The sequence below is a fragment of the Anabrus simplex genome, chromosome 2, assembly GCF_040414725.1.
Source record: "Anabrus simplex isolate iqAnaSimp1 chromosome 2, ASM4041472v1, whole genome shotgun sequence".
Classification (NCBI taxonomy): Eukaryota; Metazoa; Arthropoda; class Insecta; order Orthoptera; family Tettigoniidae; genus Anabrus; species Anabrus simplex.
In genome coordinates this window covers 628,634,087-628,659,946 of record NC_090266.1, presented here as the reverse complement: position 1 = coordinate 628,659,946, position 25,860 = coordinate 628,634,087, and the positions used below count along the sequence as shown (strand labels likewise).

Here is a 25,860-nt window from a genome sequence, read left to right as displayed (position 1 = left end):
TTTATTAATGGTCTATACTACACCCCTTCTTCTTCTAAACAGGAAAATATAAATACATTATTCTGATTGTTTATTGTCACAGTTGTTTTAATGAATTATTTCTAAAAATTCACAAAATTCACGATATTCTGATCACTGAATTCAATCAGGAAAATTTGAACAATTTAGATTTTTTCCAAAGATATATTATTTTTCAATTATAATATATTAGATTTTTAACAATATTGCTTGGTGTATTTGTCCTAGAACTAAATTGAACATCTTGACTACTCTTATTCAGAATGATGGTGATATTGGCTATAAAAATGCTATGAAAGCAATTTTGACTGAAAATAGAGGTATGTAGTAGAGTGTCCTTTGCATCTGCTCCTAAGGAGAATATTGAATAAACAACAAGAATACATATCTCTCCTTAATGGCCTCACTGTTCTCTGCACTGTGGTGACTGGAATGGAATCAAAAGTATTATCTCCATTAGTATCTCTGCTTTACTACTTTATCTTTGTTTTGCAGGGTTCATATTTCAAGTGTGTTCCTCCTCCTTCACAAGGGAAAACAAGTCCATTCTTTTAAATGATAAAGTAACAAATGTGGCATAAAATTACTGGTTACATGATATAAAAACGGAGTGGATTCCTGTGCACTAAGAAAAGCAAAATATGCTCTTTGAAAAATTTCAACACACTTACAATCACCTGTACATTAAATAATTAACTTAATTCATGTAACAATTTAAATTCTTTAAGCTTTTTTGATTTGGCCTAAACAAGTTCAAAACTGTACATCTATTCAAAACAACAACATTTTTTTGTTGTACACAAGAATATTGAGTTTATTGTTATTGTAACTTTATCCATTTATATTGGAGTTGCAGTAAATTATTAAATATTTTTCCAAAGTTTCGGCATCAAAGATTTTCTATTATCTACAAGAATGTTCTTAAGGAAAGCTTCTATTTACATCGCAGGATGTTGCAGAACAATACTCAGACACTGAAATTTCTGATGACTAATCACCTGATACCTGTTGCCCACCCTCTGCTTTAAGAATAACATAAACTCATAAACTTCAAAAGTAATGTTAGTGCTGAATTTGTAGCCTCTACATTCTTAATTTCATCTAATTCTGTCTTTCCCATGTCAGGTACTGAGCGCTTGGCAAATGAATCATACAGCTCTAATGCAGTGTACAAGATGTAGATGATGGCATTTTCTGGAAATGAGTTGATGTAAGATATCTTTCCTGGCATCCTCATCTTCCTACCCTTTTGCCATTAGAGATTCTGAAGTTGGACATCAACTAGTGCTCAGGTCTAGGGAAGCACTTAGGCTTAATATTAGAAAACCACTCCTTTTTCATGTTCTCTTCTTTCACCTATCTTCCCCCCTTCCTTACCTCACAACTGCAATTTGTCAACAATGATCACCATGATTCTTATTCTATCCTCCAATGACAAAGGCTGCAGCCAAAGATTTTGCACCCATGTATTTCTTATATGTGTACTCTCTCTATGCATGCTGACATGTAAGTTGCTGCTGCTTTCCATTTGTTTCCTATATTATATGTTTTTTTCTTACCTAAGCATATATAAAAGGTGACAATTCTTTGAGTGTGAATGATGGAAATGCCATTATCTCATCTGCAAAATGTTTGTGGCAAAATAAATATTTTTATATATGAATATTTTCCCAAGAATTACCTACATATTTGGAAATATTCAAAGTAAAACTAAAATCTTGGAGATACTATGAAAATGAAGTTATTTAACTTCAAAACTTATTATTTTAAATCATCCCCCTAAACTGGGACATATCCTATTTTGTGGGCCCTATGTGCTCATCAGTTATGTAGTTATGCCACTGGTTTTTGCTTTGTTCTCTGATGGCTCATAAATACAGTGTGTTCCAGCTATAGTTTGTGTCAATTGGGAAGCATTTTCACCTTTAGAGGCTACTCAGAATTGTCCAACCAAGTGGCTGCTGTGTTGTTGCATTATCCCACCCATTCAATGCACGGAAATTTCACTGCATTGAGAATCATTTGCATCAGGCCAAAATATTTTTACTTAATAAAAATGTCTGCAGTAGAAACAGCTTCCCATTTGACACAGACTATAACTTATAGCTACTTATATTTACTGAATAGACTTTTTCCTTTATCTCTCCCCTTTATTTTTTCTTTTCTTTTTGCCTGTAGCCCGTGGGGAACTTGTGGGGTGTTTTGGTTTAACAGAACCTAACCATGGTAGCGATCCTTCTGGTATGGAAACAAAAGCTAAATACTCGCCACAGACAAAGTCATACTTTCTCACTGGGAACAAGACTTGGTGAGTAGCCTATTCTTACTTCACAATCTTCTAGATATATTCTGTTTGTTAACTTTAAGTTCAGATCCACACATCTTATGTATAATTAAAAACACAGCACACATGTGTACACTGCCAGAGAAAAAACATGCAGCATCCTCAAGGACTGTGTTCAGTGGCACCAGGGTATAATATGTGCATACTGAGGGGCTGTTGTGATAGTGATTCATTTGTCATGGACATCAGAGATTAGATGGCACTCAGGAGACCTGTCTGTGCCCGCTCAGTTTTTGACTCTACAGGCAGTAACTGTGCTGATGTTAGAGGTGAACAGTGTTTGTAACATTCAGTCTAGGGTACAACCATGTCCCGCCAATGAGTACCGTACGTGTTCCTATTGAACAACTGCAGCCATTTCAACGGAGTCATATTTTGGGCCTGTGGGAAGCTGGATGGACGTATCGACGGATTGCTGCAGATGTTGGGCACAATGTAACGGTGATGTGTCGCTGCTTTCAGTAGTGGTCTGTGGATCATTCCCACACCTGTAGACCAGGCTGCAGACATCCGTGTAGTACAGATGCACATCGAGATAAACGTATTGTGTGAGCTGCAGTGGCCTACCAGACATCATCCAGGAACAAAATGCTGTTTCACCAAGGACCATTGGGAACCGTCTGCTTGCAGCAGGATTACGATCCATGTGTGCCTCTGACCAGGCTACCACTGCCACCAAGACACTGCCAAGCATGGCTACTCTGGTGTCGTGAAAGAGTTGACTGGTGAGGGAAATGGCGTTATGTTGTCTTCAGTGACAAGAGCAAGTTCTGTCTGTATGCAAGTGATGGACATACATGTGTATGGCGTGGAGCTGGTTAGCGGCCTATTCCAGAATGCATTCACCTACTACACCCAGGTCCCACCCCAGGTTTCATGGTGTGGGCGGCCATCAGTTACAACTCGCGGTTACAGTTGGGGTTTCTGCAGGGTAACGTAACCAGTGCCCACTACATTGCACAGGTTGTTGATCCTGTGCTACTGACATTTCTTCGACAGGAAGGTGATGCGTTTCTTCAACAGGACAATGCACATCCACATACAGCTGCTGCGACGCAACATGTTCTACAACAACTGCCGTGGTCAGCAAGATCACGGGATCTCTCACCAATTGAACACGTATGGGACATGATGAAGCTTACGTATTCTCCTGAGCCTGCAAGAACCATTGCTGAATCGCATGGAAAGGTTTAAGATGCTTGGGACAGTCTATCGCAGGATGTCATTCGGCACTTTTATGATCGTTTGCATGCGCGAATACACACCTGCATTGCCACCAGAGGCGGGTGTACTGTGTCTTGGTGCGACTGTTTGGGCACGCTTTATTGTGACGTGTGTTTCATTTGGTCTGAATTTGTAATCATATACTCCTGCAATGATGAACTACCTGTCACATCGCTTGTGAATAATATGACCTTGTACTTGAGGATGTTGCCTGTTTCTTTTTCCATCAGTGCAGTTGTGTTCTAGTGGGAATTTACAGACCTCCTTGACTGACCATCCCACCAAACTACATTATTCTTCTTCTTCCTCTGCTTTTCCCACACATGTGGGGTCGTGGGTGCAAACTGTGTCTCACATGTGGATTTGGCCCTGTTTTACGGCTGGATGCCTTCCTGATGCCAACCCTGTATTGAGGGATGTATTCACTAATGCATATTTGTGTGATGTTTGGTTGTATAGTATGAATAGAAAAGAGTTGAAACTAACACAAACACCCAGTCTCTGAGCCAGAAGAATTAATCAGTGCGATTAAAATCCTCAACCCGGCCGAGAATTGGACCCAGGACCCTCTGAACCGAAGGCCTCAATGCTGACCATTCGGCCAATGTGTCAGACATCTCACCAAACTACACTAATGTGCAAAATTAAGGATAATGTAGGTTGTTATATTTCCATAGACATGAGGAGCAACAAACTTGTCAGGCTAGTTCAACAGGATATCTGAAAACATTTGTACCAGAATTTTGCCCAAAAGGATGTATGGTGTTAAAACAGACCACATGAAATCTGTCACAACTCATACCATACCATCAAATAATATGATGTGTGGTTACCCCAGTTTGATATAACTGGCTCCTATGTTGAGAACAAGGAGGTCTAACTGTATATATCTGGTGTATGCTTTCCTACTCAAACACGAAATCCACACGAAGCTCATGGATAATTTACACAGGTAACCAACGCCCCGTAATACAATGCCAAAGTGCATCCCAAGCATGTTTGAGAGAGGGAACAGGGTGGCAAATCTTAATAGATGATATTGTTAGACGTTTTTTTGGCTAAGTTCTATTATAAATGTCGTCAGATATGCTATGGAAGTTAACTGATGCATTTTGTTGCTCCTTGTATCTGTGGAAATATATTTAATGGCATCATCAATTAACAGCTCTTCTAGAAAGCCTGATGTACTTTTGGGAAGATGGTGTCTTTTTGTACACCTACCTTGCTAAAGAACTATGGTTTATGTATGTAAGCCCAACATGTGAAGTTCTCTTCACCGTATTGGACTGTTGTTGCCTTATGCAAATGTACTGGGAATTACTGTAAAGACTGAACATGAACTCATTGATAAACACTTTTCAGCCTCACTGTTCCCTGGTCTAAGCTCAGTGTTCTCTGCACCATGCTAATCAGGCAGCTTTGTAGGCAGCAGTCAGTGGGATGTATTTTACAGGCCCCAGTGCTTTACAGTCTTTCTGAATAACAATGAATAACATTACTGTAGTATATAAAAAGCCTGGAGTAGTTTGTCCCTCTGGGTACTGTCGGGTACTTAGAAAGGTCATGTGCTGTAGCTTGACTATACCAACCTGATAACAAGGTCCATATAATGATCTTGTAACATTGTAATTCCTGGACATCCAGTATTTAATAATCAAATGACTTTTCCAGCTTTTTGGATCTCTTGCTAGATGCTCAAAATGAAACCTTGTTGGATGTTCATATTATGGAACACTCATCTAATATTGGTCTGCCTAGATTTTCCCAATGATCATTCCTTCTATAACATGTTTGATACGAGTGCTCTGAGCCATAGGGCTCCACTGCAACTGGTTTAATATCATGGCCTGATCTGGCAAAGATGAACTATCTACTCGTTATTACTGACTGTGCTTAAAGTGCTCTATTGCAGCCTATAGAGGCAGCACTTGCACCTGCATGTTGGATATATGACTACTATTGAACACAGATATACCAACAGAGGGTAAAGAATAATATATTGAGGCATATTACATAGTATAATGTTCATTGCATTTTACCTACCCATTAAAAACACTTAGCTAAGACCTGGTCAGTGATAAACTACAGAAGAAAAGCAAAGAAATAAATGAAGACTTACAAACAGAAATCATCATCATCAATGTCCCACTCCAGTCGCCCGGGTGTGGTTACAGAAAGAAATAAAGGTAGAAATATACAAAGATAAAATGCCAAAAAGTAGACTGAGATGGTTTGAACAATTAAACAGATGAATGACCAAAACAAACTGGAAAGAGGGCCAAGCAAGACTGAGATTGTGAGGATAGACTTGATTATTGCATCCACTTACCATTCAAATATGCTCATAGAACATGTAATTTACCATTTAATAGCTCAAATACTATGAAACATTTACAGAAATATTCTTAATGAATCATTTCATTGTTATTTTTGGGGCATTGTTGTATAAAAAGGGCTATAAAATCACCTAGCAGTTCTTGGTAGTGTGGTGCACCATTAAAGTATTCTGGCATGTGAAGAGTTACTTCATTCAATTCATTCAATTCATTCAGTTGTAGATACATTAACAAACAAAGACACACATGAGATGCTGTCAGTTGGTACAGAATTATTTTATTGACATCTATTTACAAATTAACACGCACATAACCTTACTCACAGTATCACAAACAAAGCACTTCACTCCGAGAACATCAACAAAGCCGCCATTTTGACAAATGACTTGCATATGGCTAACACCACTCAAGTAGATTTGGTGATTGACTACGGGATCAACATTTACCAGTTCCCATTTACAATTGAATTAGTAATGATTAGCAGTGTTAGAACTGTGAATATTAATACATAAAAGAGTCAAGATGCAAGAATTTAGTACCTAGTTATTTTCAAATTTACTCATAATTTCATCCCAGTTTTTAGTGTCAATTTGTATATATTTGTTTCATTTGTTTTATGTCAATTGTGTGCATGTATATTTGTTTAGTTATTAGATGTTTTACATTAAGGCTGAAGATGGCCAGCCCTGGCCGAAACTAGTCCCTAGGTAATGTAATTTAGAATATTACATATTATAATATTGAAAGGTGGACCATTGCAACATTAATTTAATAATATATTGTGATTACAATTCAATACGGATCAGAACCATGAAGTTTATATCCTATGACAGACAAGGGTGTCAATGAAGCTAAATGAAATCATGTTCCTGGATCGGGTGCATGCACATTATTCCGTGAAGCTCTTAGAAAGGCCAAAAATCACAGCAAATGACATGAATCCTTCAAGCAAACATGCACAGGAGTCAAACAGCTAACGACCTTCTCACACAGCTGATTTATGAGATGGAAGCAGACATCGTTATTACTAGTGAACCATATGAAAAGAGGGACCATCCAGGGTGGTTTGTGGATAATCTTGGAACAGCTGCAATTTGGATACCAGATCTAGGAAAATTTTCAGTAACAGTGCATGGATGTGAAGATGGTTTTGTTTGGGTACAGATTGGGGGAATCACTATTGTAAGCTATTATTTTACGCCAAATGAATCTGTTCCCAATTTTCAGATGAAACTTGTTGGCCTTGAGGATGCATTACGTGGCATGGAAAACAGACTAGCGGTCGCTGGTAATTTTAATGCTCAAGCGTTGGAATGGGGCATGCCACAAACAGACTCCAGAGGATGACATATAATGGAGATGGCAACCAGAATGGGTTTGGTCGTCAACAATATAAGAAATGTGCCAACATTTTGATGGCCATGATTAGGGAACAATACCGGATGTAACCTTCTCGTCGGAGGATATTGCGCCTAAGATTACTGAAAGGCAAGTGATTGAGAATTATATGGGGAATGATCACCAATATATCATCTTTCAATTGCTCAGAAAGCTCCTCAAGTAAGAAACATCTTGCGCAGGCCAGCACGGTGGAACATAGCTGCTATCGACAAGGAAAAGTTTCTTGCTGTAATACAGAATGGAATGGGGAACATAACAGAAAAATGTTCTGACTGTGGAGGGAAAGAAGCAGCTGGTGTATGTGTTGAACTCACCATGCAGCTAATCCAGCAAGCATGCAATATCTCAATGTCCCAAAAGAGACCATGAACTAGCAAGCGCTCAGCATATTGGTGGACCGAAGAGATTGCTGAAATGAGAAGGAATTGTCTGTGACTTCGACACAGGGCTCAGAGGGTGAGAGGCAGTCCAGAGAATACCCCAGTCTCGGCTGAGTACAAGTCAGCGAAGAAGGAACTCCGCAACGCAATTAGAAAGAGTAAAGCCGATAAATGGTGAGCATTGGCTAAGGAAGTAGAAGATAATCCATGGGGTCTAGGTTACAAGATTGTAATGAAAAAACTCGGGACATTTTCAACCCCAAGCATGGATCCGCAAACCATTAAAGAAATTGTGGATACACTATTCCCCGACAATCCAAAGAGGATTGACTGTGACGATGAAAATGAACTGGATGATATACCCCTCTTCACAGTAGAAGAGCTGAATAGAGCTATTTGCTCTCTTAGAAACAAGAATACTCCAGGACCAGATGGTATACCTGCAGAAGTGCTAAAGATAATATCAGAACTCTGTCCAGAACTGTTGCTAAATATGTACAATCACTGCCTGCAAGCGGGTGTTGTTAGTCTCTGATGGAAAATGGCCCGATGGAAGCTCTTGAAGAAACTTTCAAGCTACCACATTATCTTATGCGCATAATGAGAGACTACTTCAAGGATTGCACTCTGCTGTATGATATGGAAGACGGATAAAGGACAAAACGACTGATGGCTGGTGCAGCACAGGGATCAATCCTTGGCTTAGATCTTTGGAACATCATGTATGATGGCTTGTTACATTTGGAGATGTCAGAGGATGCGATGCTTGTGGGCTACGCTGATGATGTGGCCGCCTTGATAGTGGCTCATAATGTTGAGACAGCTCAAATCAAACTGAACCAGGTGATGCGGCACATAAAAGAATGGATGATGAGTCACAGGCTAACACTAGCAGAACACAAAACGGAGATAGTTCTTCTGACGAGGAAAAGGATCGAGACTCTTGTGCCAATGGTTGTTGGAGAGTTAGTGATTGAAACATCTACGGGCACAGAATATCTAGGAGTGACACTTGACTCCAAGCTCACATTTTGGAATCATATTCAGAGAGCGACAGGTAAGGCATTAAAATACATGACTGCACTTAGCAGACTGATGGGAAATATTAAAGGCCTGAAATCTAGTAAATGACACCTTCTCATGTCGACAGTTCAGTCAGTGTTCCTGTATAGCTCTGAAATCTGGGCTGAATCCTTGAGATTTACTTGGTATCGGAGAAGGATGGCTGCCATACAACGGAGAGCAGCTTTACGTATTGCATGTGCATACCGCACAGTTTCCGAACCTGCAATACTCACGGTGGCAGCAATAGCCCCAATAGACCTACTTGCATTGGAGCGACAAGAAATCTGGCGTACCCAAGGAGAGCTGGGAAAGAAATACGCAAAAAGCGTGCCTTCAGTCAACGGATGAGGCGATGGCAGCTCAGATGAGAAAGTGACCCTCGGGGTAAATGGACTAAGCAACTGATAAAACGCTTGGATATCTGGGTTGAAAGGGTTCATGGTGAAGTCAACTATTACCTCACACAGCTTCTAACAGGACATGGATATTTCAGGAAATTCCTGCATAGCGTGGGCGGAGTGAGTGATGCACCATGCATATACTGTGACGACATCGATGATGTACTTCACACCTTCTTTGTGTGCGGCCATTGGATGATAAAGGGAAGATGTGTGGAAAATGAATTGGGAGAACTGACACCAGATAATATTATTTCTGTGATGCTACGAAACCAGGAATCCTGGGATCGGGTGGCAGTGTATGTGGAAGATGTCCTTCGTCAGAAGAAGGGGTATTTAGAAGCGTACGAACACCCTTAAAGGAGAAATGAAGAAAGAAGAAGTCTGAAAGGCTAAGTAAGCACGACATCGCCCTGAAGTAATGCAAGAGCGGTTCCGGCGTGATGAAACAAATCATAGGAAAAGGGTGTGTGGTTTTTAGTGGGTAAGAATCCCACACACTTGTGGAGTGCGGACCCTTCACAAGTGTCTTTTGAAGATTTTCCACAGTCCCTCATAAAAAAATTATTATTATTATCATTATTATCATCATCATCATCATCATCATCATTATTTGTTCTGAACATATTTCTATGGAATCATCTTTTCTGTTGTTTTCAGGATTACCAACTCTCCTATTGCAGATATCTGTTTGATCTGGGCAAGATGTGATGACGGAAAAGTTCGAGGCTTCATTGTAGAAAGGAAATCAAAAGGCTTAGAAACACCAAAAATTGAAGGAAAATTTTCTCTCCGTGCATCAACTACAGGAATGATTTTCATGGATAATGTGGAAGTACCTGAAGAAAATATGTTACCCGGATGTGAAGGTCTAAAAGTAAGGGGAATTCTTCCTTAATAGAATGTTTGTTGTATATGAACGTCATGCTTTTATACTCTAGGAATTTGTGATTCAGTCTTCTTGATTGTACTTTGTAATGAAACACTGTCTCATGCATAGGTTATTCATGTTTATTAGCCATCAAAGACAGAAAACTGGGAAGGAGGGTAGATACCTACACAAAGGATTAATGTAATAGGAAATGGAATAGTAGGAAAAAAAAAGAAAAAACACAAAGGCAAATTTCTTTTCTTCATACATTGCCACCCGCATAGGCTTGCATCTCTGAAGACCATTGAAGTATTAGTGGGTCGTAAAACCAATAACATACCAATGGTGAGTCTCTCCTCATCAGTCCCAATTCTTCTTGCATTTCTCAGAAAAAATGGTTTCTACTTCCCAGTTTCATCAGAGTGGTGGTCATCCACACTAAGTGAGAATATCATTTTTCAGAGCTCTTCAATGCTGATGAGGAAAGTGTGGGAAAAGGAGAAACCTATACAAACACAGGAAATGAGGGAAACAGATTTTTACATGCAGATGATAGGAGGCAAGGAATATATGAAAAGCGCAGAAGATGGGAAGGCTCCTAAGGTTAATGCTTGTTTACTGGAAAGAGAATAAAAAATGTACAATCAAACATAAGAAACAGTAATAAAGACTGTTGAGTACAGAACCTATCTATGAAGACAACAGTATGTGAAGATGGGAACTTTGTCCTTTTCTTTCATGGATTCATAAACCTACCTACCTACCTACCTACCTACCTACCTACCATATTTAAAATAAACGATAGGGATAATATTGACGGTGCAATTGTTCACCTCTGTAATAAGGTCAATAATGCACGGAAGTATATAATTCGTATCACCAGAAATCCCACATCCTTGCCTACGCGCGACGATGGTGCTGGTCACATAGTCAGCAATGACAATGGCAGCAGATGTACTGTAATTTACCGCCAAGTAGCGGTCTTGCATCTTGCTGTGGGGTCCTGAACAATAATAATAATAATAATAATGTTCTGGACCGTCGTCAAAATGTGCGGAGTGTGTTAGAAACGGGTCCTGGCCCGGTAATGACTACGAATACAGTCCGGCCGTGGGTTCAGTACTGCCAAGTCACCCAATCTCCTTAAGGATTTTATCAATATTAAAAATGCTTATAGGAAAAGATGGCAAAGATTTAGGGACCCAACTGACCGGGTGGAATACCTGGACCTATCCCGGGAAGACGAAATTGATTGCTGGAAAGAAAGGTTGAAAAATGGGAGGAACTTTGCCGTAATCTCACAGAAAACGAGTCAGATCGCGAATTTTGGAGAATTATATATAAAACGTTAAGCATTCAATTATAAATTTCAGTATAATACCGTAGCAAAGCACGGGTATCTTGCTAGTATCTGAATATAATGAAGAGTCTTAAGTTTTAAAGGACATGTTTGCTAAACAGTACTCATGAAGTTATTAGAATTGTATTCTCATTAATCCAGGAATGGAAGCTCTAGATGTCACTATGTAACACAATCGAAAGCGAGTGTTAATTGGTCAAGAACACTGTGCTTTTGCGTTAAATTGTGTGTATCTGATTGCCAGCAGTATGTTGAAGCTCTTACAGATGTCATATTAGCTGGTAAGACAGCAGTGTGGTCAAGCTAGTGAGTGTGTATGCTTCGTTGTAGAAAACAGCATGGTCAGTGGGGTACAGTGAGTCTTTTGTATGGAGAGTATGCAGAGAATGCTTTGAAGGAAAAAGTGTCACACTTGGGGAACATTCTGGACATTTAGAGTCCAGAATTGGTGAATAGAAACATGTTATTCATTGAAATAAAGCATTATCTTTTTCAGTTTTTCCAGCCCCATGACATAGGGATAGCATGCCTGCCTCTTACCTATAGATCCTGGGTTTGATTCCCGGTCAGGTCAGGAATTTTTACCTGGATCTGAGGGTTGGCTTAAGTTCCACTCAGCCTACGTGATTGCATTGAGGAGTTATCTGACAGTGATATACTGGCCCAAGTCTAGAAAGCAAGAATAATGGCTGAGAGGATTCGTTGAGCCGACCATACAACACCTCGTAATCTGCAGGCCTTTGGGCTGGACAGCGATCACTTGGTACTGGTCCACCATGGTGTTTGGTTTCTTTTTCAGTAACTGTTAATTTCATTCTTTACTGTGCTTAAAAAGTTATTGGAGTTATTATTAATAGAGAAATGTACACTCAAGTTTGAGCATTGGAGTTATGTGTACCTCAAAGAAGTTTGCATCAGATATACAATTGTTAGGACCATAGCCGACTACAGTTACAGGCCGGAGTCATGTAAGTTTGGCAATGTTGCAGCAGAGGCCAAGGTGAAAGCGCGGGAGCTATCCGTGTATGTTAATGTATGGTGAACTTCATCTTGTGTTTCGTTTTATTTTTCACGGATTTGTTCGAGTATATATAACAGGGTAAGTGATTGAATAAGCATACGTAGAAGCTATTATTGAAATAAGTGTATGTGAAGGCGCAGCAGGGCTGTGTAGCTTGGCAGTTCAATTCCAGCTCAGCCCGGTGGTATTGAAGGTGCTCAAATACGTCAACCTCGTATCGGTAGATTTATTGGCATGTTAAAGAACTCCTAGGGACAAAATCCCAGCATACCAGCATCTCCCAACAACCGTTAAAGTATTTACTGGGATGTTAAATTAATAACATTGTTATTCGTAAAGGCGCAGACTGAATTTGTATCGTAGCAACTATAGGAAAAAATAAAGTTTTGTTTCCTCGTTTAGGTTTTTTTCAGATGAGGAATTAAAACAAAAATAGATTTGTCACTTTAAACGGAATAATTGAGGAACCTGGGAATGATTCAGTCATGTGCATAAGACATTCCACAGATGAAAGTTTTTCAACAGGGAATACAATTTGTGATGGTAAAGGCAACGTAACTATACTACCACTTAAACCTAATGAGCTTCTTCCTGATGCATGTCCAATTATTTTCCCAAATTTCCAAAGTATTTGTTATTGAAAAATGTTAAAGGATCCTGAAGATAGAAGACTGGAAATGAAAAGTAGGGAAAGCAAGAAGATGGATTATTTGCCAAACCTAAGCCATTTACTCAAAATTCACCAAGATATGAATGTCTCTGTATATGTTATTAGTTATCAGATGTCACTAAAAGAAATGACATGTTTAGCTGGTGGTGAAATATCCAAGTGGTCACAATTAAATGAATATTTATGAAATTATATAGGAGCCACAGTTAGTGTTAGTGTTGAATGTGTACAATGAAATGTATTTAAGATGCTTGTCAAGCTCATAGAGTTGCATGTAATAAACTTCATGGTTGGTCCGTATTGAAAATTGTATATAAATTTGAAACAATTAAGTTTATTGAAGTGGTCAACCTATTGTATTGAATAGGTTGACCACTTCAATAAACTTACTTATAAGCTCGTAGAGTTTCATTAGGTAAGCAATGAAAACACAGACTCCTTGTCCTACCTTATATTTTTAAGGGAACGATTTGCACTTTACACTAAAAGGAAGAAGAGTTACTCAAAAATTTCAGTTTGAAACTGTGAAAGCAAATTATTTACTGTAAGATAAATTTCAAAGTGATAACTTAGAAAGAAGGTTTGGTCAGTACCAATCGATACCTTAGTGGTTGTAACTACAATGTTACTACACTTTAAGTCCTAGTGAGTGAGATGAAAATTAGGATTAAAGGTGTTCTAGGCTTGCAGTGGTGATGGTATGGAAAAGTGCAATTTGGCTGCAGTCAATTAGAAATGTCTGATTCCATCAAGACAATTGATATTAGGCCCAATATGGAAGTAATAAACAAGTTAGACTCGCTTTTATCATATGAAATTTTTGGTGGGTATTTTGAAATGCCAGGGGTAATATATATTTCTGGGTATGCAGTAAGAACAATATCATAAGGAGAAGCTGTGACACGTGTTTAGGTCTCCTGCAGAGTAATTAAGCAGATGACCTCTATTTTGAAAAACTTCAGAGAGTTGGTTTAGTGGTGCCATCAGATTGTGTTGTGTGCATCTGCATAACAGTGACAGGAATATTTATCTTGTTGGTATGTAAAGACTACAAGGAAGACTACCTGGATTGTGAAAATCATAAAGAAATTCTCTTCTCTCTATTCAGACCTGCTTTAGGAAGAGGTGAAACCTCAGCAGTTCTGGTTTGAACTTGTTCGTTGTGGGTGTGACAACAATGGTCTGATAGATTGTTTATTGTCTACATTTTCCAATGTCATGTTAAATAATTATAAAAAGCAGATGACGAACAGGAGTTATGTCAGCATTGGGGATAAAAATATTAAGCGGAAAAAGCTGTCAATGCTCCACAATAAATTGAGCTTGTGAGTACTGTTCTTAAAGTGTTTTGATTTTATTCTTGTAAATTGTGTATTTCTAACTTCAGTGAATGCATTTACTGATGTGTGTGTTTCTTAGTATAATTCACCCATGTAGAGAATATGGGTGAAGTCATTCAAAGTCGGACACGCCTATTCTCTCGGCCTCCACTTGACAGATGGGTACAGCATTGCCAAGTGTACCTTCCGGCTTTAACTGTAGATGGCTCTGGTTAGGACATAAGTCGTGGCAATTTTTTTTTGTTGCACAAATGCATGATCTACCAGTCAAATAGAAAATTCATATGGGAGTGGGAGGTGTTACGTGCTGTGGAATGTATGAATAATCCCGAGTAGATTTACCAGGTTTTGGATGCAAAGTGAGGAAACTGTCACCCATAAAATCCTTGTGCTCAGAGAGTACAGTAACTTTTATAGTAAACCTTCAGAGTATTCTGCTAGATTGTCCACAACATGTTGCCAGTGTGCGAGAAGTTGGATACCTTTCACCTTACTTTGTGTAAGTTTTGCAGTCTCATATAGCACTGGCAGTGTCCTCTTGTGTCCAAAAACGTCTCCAATTCAATGGTCTTTTCACTTTGGGGATGAGGTCAGAATTGCATGGTGACAGGTCTAGTAAGTATGGTGGGTGTTCCAGTACTTCCTACCCCACTTCCCACTTCTGCACAGAGCCTGACTCACTGCTGTAGTCCCATTGCCCTGTGTGAGGTATCTGTCCAGTGCACCACCATCTCGTACAGTGTCCATGTAGGACAAGTGTCATGGTTTCCAGGGCATATGACCATTGTATGGTAGTACTGTGCAGAGGTGAGGAAAAAATAGTTGCCATGACTTATTCCCCAACTCTCGTATTTTGGGTACTCCTGAAGGTTGTCTGGTGAGACAGTAGTCTCGTTAAAGAGAGATATCGGAAGGCAGTGTATCATCACCTGTTAAGTGTTCGTCGAAGTACGACATGTGATCTCAGAACACTCCAGAAGAGTGCGTTGTAACTGGCAGTGGTGTACGCAGAATTTTGTTGGTTGGGGCGTTGTTAATAAAATCGTTTACAGGTGACATTGTCAGCATTTTAAATTTTGTGTATTATTCATTTGGAAGAGCCTCCGTGGCTCAGACAGCAGCACGTTGTCCTCTTACCGCTGGATACCGTGGTTCAAATCCCGGTCACTCGATGTGAGATTTGTGCTGGACAAAGCGGAGGCGGGACAGGTTTTTCTCCAGGTACTTCAGTTTTCCCTGTCATCTTTCATTCCAGCAACACTCTCCATTCTCATTTCATAGCATCTATCAGTCATTACTAAATCACTTTGGGAGTGGCGACTCCATCGTACTAATAGCCTATATATGATTCATTCATTACATCCCTGACCCGGTCAATGACTTGAAAACAGGTTGTAGGTTTTCGTTCATTATTCATTTGGAAGTTAATATTTTAAAATAGAAAATTCATAGAGTGTAGATTCATCATGCCAGTTTCAATCTTCAATCTTGGTGAGTTCCGTATTGACATATTGTGTTTAATTAAATTTATTTCAATATATTTCATTGCTTCCATGGATTTTTCTCTTAAATAAAGTGTCTTACCTATTATATACAAATAACCGTTGACTAAAATGTATTAGTTTTGTAATCGTGGTATGTGACACTAACACAAGCATTTTTATTGTACAGGGTGAAACAGATATTAAAATTTGTTAAGAATTTGTAGCCTAAGCCTGTGAAAAAATACATTTAGAAAATTTTATTAGGGTAGTTATAAATAGGGTCTATTCGAACATGGTATAATATATACTGTAACATAATAATAATAATAATAATAATAATAATAATAATAATAATAATAATAATAAAGATTGGCCGAAAAATTAAAACAAACTGCCTGGGTTTCGCTGACGATTTAGCATTACTAGCACTGAATATAAAAGAAACAAAAACCCATATATCAGAACTTCAAAACATTGCAAATAAAATTGGCCTCAAAATATCATTTGAAAAAACAGAAATTATGCCCCAAAAACCAACACAACTAAAAGAAGTTACCATAAATGGTAATAAAATCAAAATAGTAACTCAATTTAAATATCTTGGAGAAATAATAACACATAACCTAAATGAAAAAATCTCAGTCCAAACAAGAACCAATAGATTAGCTAAAGCACAAAAATTAATATCTACAAAAAGAAATGTCTATCAATAAATGCAAAAATAAAACACTACAACACAGTTATAAAACCGGAAGCTACATATGCAGTAGAAACACTTTTTCACCTGAATAAACAATCAAAGACTGACAGACTTCAGAAAATTAAAAGGAGGATTGGAAGAACCTGCATCAACAAAAAATACCACAAGGATGGACAGTGGCAGTTAATACCTAACAAAGTCGTGTACAAAGAGCTAGAACCTGTTACAGATACTATGCGTAAGAGGAGACTGGGATTCTTTGGACATATCATGAGGATGCAGGATTCGAGACTTCTGAAACAACTAGTACAACACAATGTCATCTCAAAAAATACCACAACAGGATGTAAATGGATCAGAGAAGTAAGAGAGGATCTGAAGGAAATAGGCCTTACAGCAGAAGACACCACAAATAAGATAAAATTGAAAACTCAAGAATACAAACCTCCGCTTTACCCTTACACAAAACAAACCAACAACACGCATATTTTCAACTGAGGAAAGGGTATGAAGATCGGAGCGTCTGAAGAAGTACTGGGAAGACCGCAAAGCATAAACAATCCCTTCAAAGAGACCTGAACGACGGACTGACTAAAGTGATCCTATGTGGTCATAAAAGAATAATAATAATAATAATAATAATAATAATAATAATAATAATAATAATAATAATAATAATAATAATAATAATAATAATAAAAACTGATATAGTCCTACTTTCAATATTTCTGATTTCTGGTATTGATGTGATTATTGTCATTGTGTTTGGACAAACTGACACATGTGTTTGGACATCCCTGCCATCATTGCACTTGCCATTATATTTCTTCACTGAGATACCTCAAGAATTTCTGTGAAGGAAAGGCCAGTATTCTGTCTTCTAAAATGAACTGGTAAAGTAGCTGAACAGGAAAGTTGACCAAGACTCTATAATGAGATTTTCAGGAATAGATCATTAACGAAAATGAGGAAGCAGGCGTACTGCTAAACAGTGGGCTACTCCATTCGCTAAAGTGAAGACAAACTGAACATCATAGCTAAATCTTATGTGACATTGTCACTAAATGAGAAAGTTAAAAATAATTGAGGCAAAGGGAAAGGGCAAACTCTTGGTACGACAAATAATGTTCTGGTTCAAGTGTGGAAAATGCTTAAAAATAAAGAAAAATAATGAATAAATGGATTTAAGGGAATTGTCAAATGAAAAGAAAGGTGAAGATCACCAGTAACGATGAATTAAATGAGGTAGTGTGGGAGTGGTTCACCGCTGCCCAGGCAGAAAAGATGCTCATATCTGATCCGATGCTTCAAAGTGGAGCTCTTGCTGTAGCCAAATCTCTTGAAAATGATGAGTTTGAAGCGTCTACAGGATGACTCAACAGTTTCAAGAAGAGGTACAATGTTGTCTGGAATCAAGTTTTCAGGGAATCTAAGGATGTGAATGAAAGTATAGTGGATGATTGGAAATCAAAACCGCTAAGTTTAGTTTTGTAATATCAACATAGAAACATTTTCAATGCGGACGAAACAGCAGTTTTCTTTCAGTTATTACCAAGAAAGTCGCTTGTCATTAAGGGATACAAATTTCTTAAGGAAAGACGTACATTGTTACTGTGTGAGAAAATGGAAGAGGAATCGAGAAAAACCTCTCATGTTGGAAAGGCAGCAAAACTGAGAACACAGCAGCAGGCATAGCTCCCATTGTGTAAACATCTACCTCAGAGAGGTCCAAATCAATTGGATAGAATGGTCTGCACTGTCTACTGGCAAGAATCCAATTGAAGATACCTGGGATCAGCTGTAACAAGCGATGTAAAGATGAAGGAACCTACCTACTTTTCACCCTGAATGACCTCTGTAGTGCTACTGTCAAAGAGTGGGATAGGACTGAGGAGAACAGCCACTGAGCAAGTGGCTGCATAGTTTGGGTCATGTAGCTGTCAGGTTGTATTCAGCAGATAGTGGGTTTGAACCCCACTGTTGGCTGCCCTGAAGATGATTTTCCATGGTTTCTCATTTTCACACCAGGCTGACATGTTGAAATGACTTCGATAATGTTGTGAGAGGGACAGCAAGCAATGGTATGATGATAAAACAGGGTTAAAAGTCAGGTTGTGAGTTTCACAAATAAGAAAAGTCCTCTCAGTTTTAATTACTGCATTGATGGGGTAAAAGTTCCTTGGGGATCATTGTAAGTATCTAGGTGTTAATATAAGGAAAGATCTTCATTGGGGTAATCGCATAAACGGGATTGTAAATAAAGGGTACAGATCTCTGCACATGGTTATGAGGGTGTTTAGGGGTTGTAGTAAGGATGTAAAGGATAGGGCTTATAAGTCTCTGGTAAGACCCCAACTAGAGTATGGTTCCAGTGTATGGGACCCTCACCAGGACTACTTGATTCAAGAACTGGAAAAAATCCAAAGAAAAGCAACTCGATTTGTTCTGGGTGATTTCCGACAAAAGAGTAGCGTTACAAAAATGTTGTACGTTTGGGCTTTGAAGAATTGGGAGAAAGAAAATGAGCTGCTTGACTAAGTGGTATGTTCTAAGCTGTCAGCGGAAAAATGGCTTGGAATCACATTAGTAGATAATTAAGCTTGAGTGGCGTCTTTAAAAGTAGGAATGATCACAATATGAAGATAAAGTTAGAATTCAAGAGGATAAATTGGGGCAAATATTCATTTATAGGAAGGGGAGTTAGGGATTGGAATAACTTACCAAGGGAGATGTTCAATAAATTTCCAATTTCTTTGAAATCATGTAAGGAAAGGCTAGGAAAACAACAGATAAGGAATCTGCCACCTGGGCAACTTCCCTAAATGCAGATCAGGATTGATTGATCGATCAGCTCCAACTACCAGGTAGCCTACATCCCACAAATTATCAAAGCATACCTCAACACATGGAGGTGTAGTAACACCATTTCAAGGCACGTACATATTGTGATTTCCACTGAGCAAGTGGCTGCGTGGTTTGGCTCATGTAGCTGTCAGCTTGTATTCAGCAGCTAGTGGGTTCGAACCCCACTGTTGGCAGCCCTGAAGATGATTTTCTATGGTTTCCCATTTTCTCACCAGGTAAATACTGGGGCTGTACCTTAATTAAGGCCACGGTCGCTTCCTTCCCACTCCTAGCCGTTTCCTATCCGATCGTCACTTTGCCAAATAATGCATTGTGTTTCACGTAGGTTTGTGTGTATTTTTCAAGGCAGTCATGTTATTTGTTACACTTATGAAAGTAAGGTGATGAACTTAGTTACTTTTAAATAATTCACAATTTAATTCCAGGGTGCTTTTGGCTGCCTAAATCATGCAAGATATGGAATCGCATTTGGAGCCTTGGGAGCAGCTGAATTCTGTTTAGCAACAGCACGGCAATACACCTTGGAGAGAGTACAGTTTGGTAAGCCGCTGGCTGCAAACCAGCTCCTGCAGAAGAAGATGGCTGACATGTTGACTGAGATATCAATAGGTTTACAGGCATGCATTCATGTTGGTCGCCTTAAGGATAAAAATTTGTAAGTCTTAATTTTTGTTGACACCCATATTTGATTCCATTCAGTTTTTGACTAGAGTAATCACTTTGAAGTTCTCCCACCTTGCCATAATTTTTTTTATTTTTTGCTGTGAGCAAACATGATCATTTAAAGCCATATTAATAATGAGAAACTGTGCAGTGCTGTTAAACTATATGTGTAACTGTATTATAGCCATATGCTAGTTTAAGACTTTTTACAATGGTTGCATGGCGTAGTAAGTGGAGGTAGCAAACAGAAAATAATTTGCCAACTAATAACTTCCTAAAAGTCAAGTTACAAAAACTGATGTATGGATTTGCAGTTTGGAGACCTATGATGGGATACATTTCACATAAAGATCTGTTCAATAACAGAAGACTGAATGATTCTAAGTTGCTTCAGGAGTTAGTCATAGTGACAGGAAATAAGTATGTCATTCAAAGTAAGAAAAACTTAAAATGTTAATTCTTCACGAAATGTGAAAACGGTTAAAAAGTAATTTTTCGAAGAGACTATAATCCAGAGAGAAATCACTCGTACGATACTGATACACACATTTCAAAGAGTAAACTCAGTCAATATTGAACAGAGATCTGGAGCCTTCATAGCATCTTTGTAGAACAGTTTGAACAGTTTCCTTTCTCTTCTAAACGATTGATTCTCAACTGTTCGTCACTACCTCCTGGTGCGCCCCAGGATAGTGTTGGGTATCAGTTATACAGGATGGTCGGAAACAGCGTGAAGCGGGAATGTCAGCATTAAAGGGTTGGTCATGCTGATAAATAATTTGAAAGAAATTATTCAATATCTCACGCCATTGTCATTTTACAGTATCTACTGCTGAATTTAGCCAATCAGATCACATTGCGGGCAAATTCAAATGGGCTTTGCGCCGCACTGTTGCTAAAGCTGTATGTGGCTGATGGGAATGAGAGCACCAGTCACAGAATAAAACCTTGCCAGCGGAGGGGTATGAATACAGACCTTCGAGCTGACAGGATCGCGCCGAAGCAAATACTCTACTGTAAGACTGGCAGAGACCAACGGTGTGTTTATGTTTGATGCTGATTTCTTGGCATGGCTCTCAGGCCGTTCTTAAGTCATGTTCAGATTTAGCTACAGTGCTGCTCAAAGCCCATTTGAATTCACCTATGAAGCTATCTGATTGGCTAACTTCAGCAGCTGATAAACTGATAACGGTGCAAGATATTGAATTATATCTTTCACGTTATTTATCAGCATGATCAACCCTCTAACACTCATATACCTGGTTCACGTTGTTTCTGACCACTCTGTATTAGGATTCACAAATATGTTCATTAAAATGTTTTTAAGTCTTTTATTTTCTTGTAATACCAGTGATTTTAAATACTTTTGATCAGATTAATTTTTACTTCATGTTTACTGTATCCAAGTATTTTCTTGCAATAGTAAGAACTGGCTACAGTTCATTAAGAAACTTGCTTCTGGTGTGTTGTGGCCTTGACAGTTGCTTGACAGTTGCTTGATCTGTTCTTACTTACACCAATTTTAATGTTGGTTTATTGATGCAGTTTGTTTACTTTTCGTAATGGTTCACCAAACAAGAGTTTACGACAAACTCAAGCAAGGTACACTTAGTGAGCTGACAGGAAGGACAAGCTGTATTCCCCCACTCGAGGAACGAGCAAGAAGCTACCTGGCGGGAAAAACAGCTTCTGTGTCCCATTCTCTGTCCTCTGTTGGCCGTTAATAGAGCTCTGTACTTGTGGTAGTGAGACACGTGATTTATTTGACATACTTAGTGATGTGATTATTTTTGCTGTGGCACGAAGACCAACACAGTATCTGATGCTCTGCATAGCAACATTAGGTATATCTAATGTATTGTACTGTTTCTCTCCATTAGAAGTTGAAGGAGCTGCTAAATCATAATTTGATTCACTTCCATCTCTTCTATCAGACTGTTGTCCCTCATTTCCAATCCCAGAGGAACATTCTTCATGTGATGGAAGTGAAGAAGTCTGCAAGCATTCCTTTTTATATTCAGCAAGTCATCAGATACTGAGAAAGCAAACCTATTTAGTAGGGAATTTAGAGATTCAGTCGATGATTGTCAAGAGTTGGAAACCGAAACAGAAGATAGAGAGGGAGAGAGACAGAGGGAAACAAGAAGCTTCTCATTCACAAACGAAGATATTTTCAGAGAAATCCAACTGCTTCAGCAAGGAAAAGCTGCAGGAAGTGATCAAATTACTGGGGAGGTATTAAAGACAATGGGGTGGTACATAGTGCCTTATTTAAAATTTCTCTTTGACTATGTCATAAATAATAGTGTAATACCAAAGGAATGGAAGGAATCTATAATAATACCAATTTATAAAGGAAAGGGTGATAAAAGGAAACCAGAGAACTACAGACCAATCAGCCTGACCAGTATAGTTTGTAAAATTCTGGAGAGTTTAATATCAAAGTACATCAGAGGGATATGTGATGATAAAAATTGGTTCATGAGGAGCCAGTATGGATTTAGAAAGAAATTTTCTTGTGAGGCACAACTGGTGGGATTTCAGCAGGACATATCAGATCAGTTGGATTCAGGAGGTCAGTTAGATTGCATAGCCATAGATCTTTCCAAAGCCTTTGATAGAGTGGAACATGGAATATTATTAAAGAAATTGGAGGGAATAGGATTGGACGTAAGGGTTACACGTTGGATAAAAGCATTTCTAAATTCAAGGGTTCAGAAAGTCAAAGTAGGAAATAATGTATCGCAGGAAGAGAAAGTTTGGAAGGGAATTGCACAGGGTAGTATAATCGGTCCGTTACTTTTCTTAATATACGCAAATGATTTAGGGAACAATATAACATCAAAAATAAGATTGTATGCAGATGACATAATTGTTTATAGAGAAATAAACAACATTGAGGATTGTTCAGAATTACAAAGGGACCTTGAAAGTATCCAACAATGGGTTGAAGAAAATAATATGAAGGTTAATGGAGGCAAATCAACTGTTACAACTTTTACAAACAGGAGCTTTAAAACTGAATTTGAATATACTTTGGATGAGGTAGTTATCCCAAAAGATGGCAAGTGCAAATACTTAGGTGTGAGATTTGAAAGTAATTTGCACTGGAAGGGTCATATTGATGACATTGTTGGGAAAGCATACAGATCATTACATGTCATAATGAGGCTACTTAAAGGATGCAACAAAGAATTAAAAGAAAAAAGTTACTTGAGTATGGTTCGTCCATTATTGGAATATGCAAACAGTGTTTGGGATCCTCACCAAGAATACCTAATAAAAGAAATAGATAGTGTGCAGAGGAAAGCAGCAAGATTTGTAACAGGGGATTTCAGGAGAAAGAGTAGTGTATCAGAAATGTTAAAGGAACTTGGGTGGGAAACTTTAAGTAAGAGAAGGGAGAAAACTAGACTTACAGGATTATATAGAGCCTATACAGGAGAAGCAGCATGGGGAGATATCCGTGAGAGGCTTCAGTTGGAAAATAATTATATCGGCAGGACTGACCACAAATATAAAATTAGAAGGAATTTTAGCAGAAGCGATTGGGGTAAATTTTCATTCATTGGGAAGGGTGTGAAGGAGTGGAACAGTTTACCAGAGGTAGTGTTCGATCCTTTTCCAAAATCTGTACAGATATTCAAGAAGAGAATAAACAGCAACAGAGAAAATAAATGAAGTGTTAGAGGGCATTCGACCGGTGCAGGTTATTGTAAATAAAAAAAATGTGTGTGAATAAATTAATTCCATCCCCTGGTCTAAGGAGTTTGGACAGCCAAAGTAGGGGACTGCCTGTAGGGGTGAAGTACAGTGGGGACTTCGAGGGCCCTGGGACCGCTACGGTAGCTGTGAAGGCCCTTCAGGAACTCTGAAAAGTGGTGGCAAAAGGGGCTCTGGTTAAGACGCAGCAGGTCGTTATGCTACTTAGGATCCAGAACGGGTAAAAAAATAAAATAGTAAATAAATAAATGCAATGTAAATATTAATGTTATACCAGTTTTATAGTATCATTTGAAGCAATTCCACATACTGTATATCATTTGACTATATTTGTAAGTAGTACAGGAGATATTATAATTAGAATTTTGTAAACAATATAAATTTATTAAGGATGAGCTGTGTGTTTAATAGAAAACATTGTTAGCGTAAATTGTATAATATTGTATTATAGGAAAAATTTTCTTCTCTTGTTAATTTAATATTTAGTGCTTGACAATAATGTATTTTAGTGTACGATTTGCCACCGAGGTAGACACCTCATTTGCAAATAAAGAGATTTTGATTTTGATTTTGATCTTCTCTCATCTTTTCCTCGCTTTTGCTTCTTTATCAGTCTGTTATGTTCTGGAAAATCTGGCTAAGTAATTTGGTGTGTTCCAATAGAACCATTCTTGTTTCTCTGGCCTTTAATGAAAGCAAGTTCTTTCACTGGGATCTTCTTGTCTTTAGAGCATGTACAATAAACGTAAGCTTCTTTTGTGCAATCTGTAGCACAGCCAAATTCAGAGCACATAATGATTTCACATTTGCAATTGAGAAATTGAGAATGTCAAAGAGCTTTGTCAAGTTTTGAAGTAATATCTAACTTGCCCCTTCCAAGAGATATGTTCTTCCTTGCTTCCAACTTTCTTGAATTTTTGCTAATACTGTAACTCTTGGGTTCACAAAGGGTGGGGGAACAAAATAACAGTTTGCTTTTTCTCATTTTTCTGTTACTTTGGGATATATGTCTTTTGCACTACTAGCATCTCAATAGTTTCCCATATCCTCACAACTTCGTTCTCTCAGCAACAGTCCATATCTTAACATGTCTCACGAAGTTGGTAATTCAGAAGGCAACAAGTCTCTTCCACTTCAAATAAGGTTGCTCATATGTGTGAATGTTCCCTGTCTTGTTCTCTTCTTTATAGTCATAGTGAAACAGTTATCACTGGTTGTAGAAAAAAAAAAAAAATCACATTCCATATCATTCAATGCCATACTTTCATTGACACAGTTGACACCGATTGCAACTTTCAAAATAGAAGAAATTGTTCAGTTTATCTTGGAAAAAGAAAGAAAGGAGTATAATATTAATAGTATACTAAGATATAACAAAATAATAATAAAATATTAATAGTACAGATAACTACAATACATACAGGGTGTCTGAAAATAAGTTATGGAAAATTTATGGGCATAATAAACGCAGTAATATAAGATAGGATCTGTCATCAATTTTTCCTAAACCCCTTAGTTAATTGCCTGGGGTAACTGGTTCATATCTCTTATGTCCTGTGAAGTAGTGAACTGAATTTGCAACAGAACGTTAGTGGTGAAGAGTATTAATATTAGCATTCAAAATCCCCAAGGAAAATGATGGGGTACGCAGAAATGATCAGAATCTCTTCTAGCGAACGGAATAAAGACATGAGCGTGTGCTTAATGAATGCACGGTATCAGCTGTTTACATGTGCTGTGCAGTTGGCAAGCAATACAGTAGTGTGCATTGCGTGACTGAACACATGTAGGGGAGGGGAGTGGACAAGAGGGGCATCAGGAAAGATAAATTTAAAGCATCATTTCCTGTAATTTTTTGCACTTGTGCCCTGCGCCACGTGAAACACACTACAAAAATGAAATAAAAATATTAATGTTCACAGTATGTACGATACATAAACAATTAACAGAATTCATTTATCACTTAACATACTTCCTCAATGGCCTAAGGACTCTGA

General features: G+C 38.3%; 1 protein-coding gene across 1 annotated transcript in view; it reads left to right on the top strand.

Annotated features, from left to right (window-relative positions):
- Window positions 1–25,860, top strand: part of LOC136864288 (glutaryl-CoA dehydrogenase, mitochondrial) — a 122,465-nt gene that overhangs the window by 27,496 nt on the left and 69,109 nt on the right. The window contains exons 5-7 of the mRNA XM_067141067.2: window positions 2,197–2,326; window positions 9,827–10,043; window positions 19,903–20,132. Coding sequence (XP_066997168.1) covers window positions 2,197–2,326; window positions 9,827–10,043; window positions 19,903–20,132 — 577 coding nt within the window. The remainder of the gene's footprint in view (window positions 1–2,196; window positions 2,327–9,826; window positions 10,044–19,902; window positions 20,133–25,860) is intronic.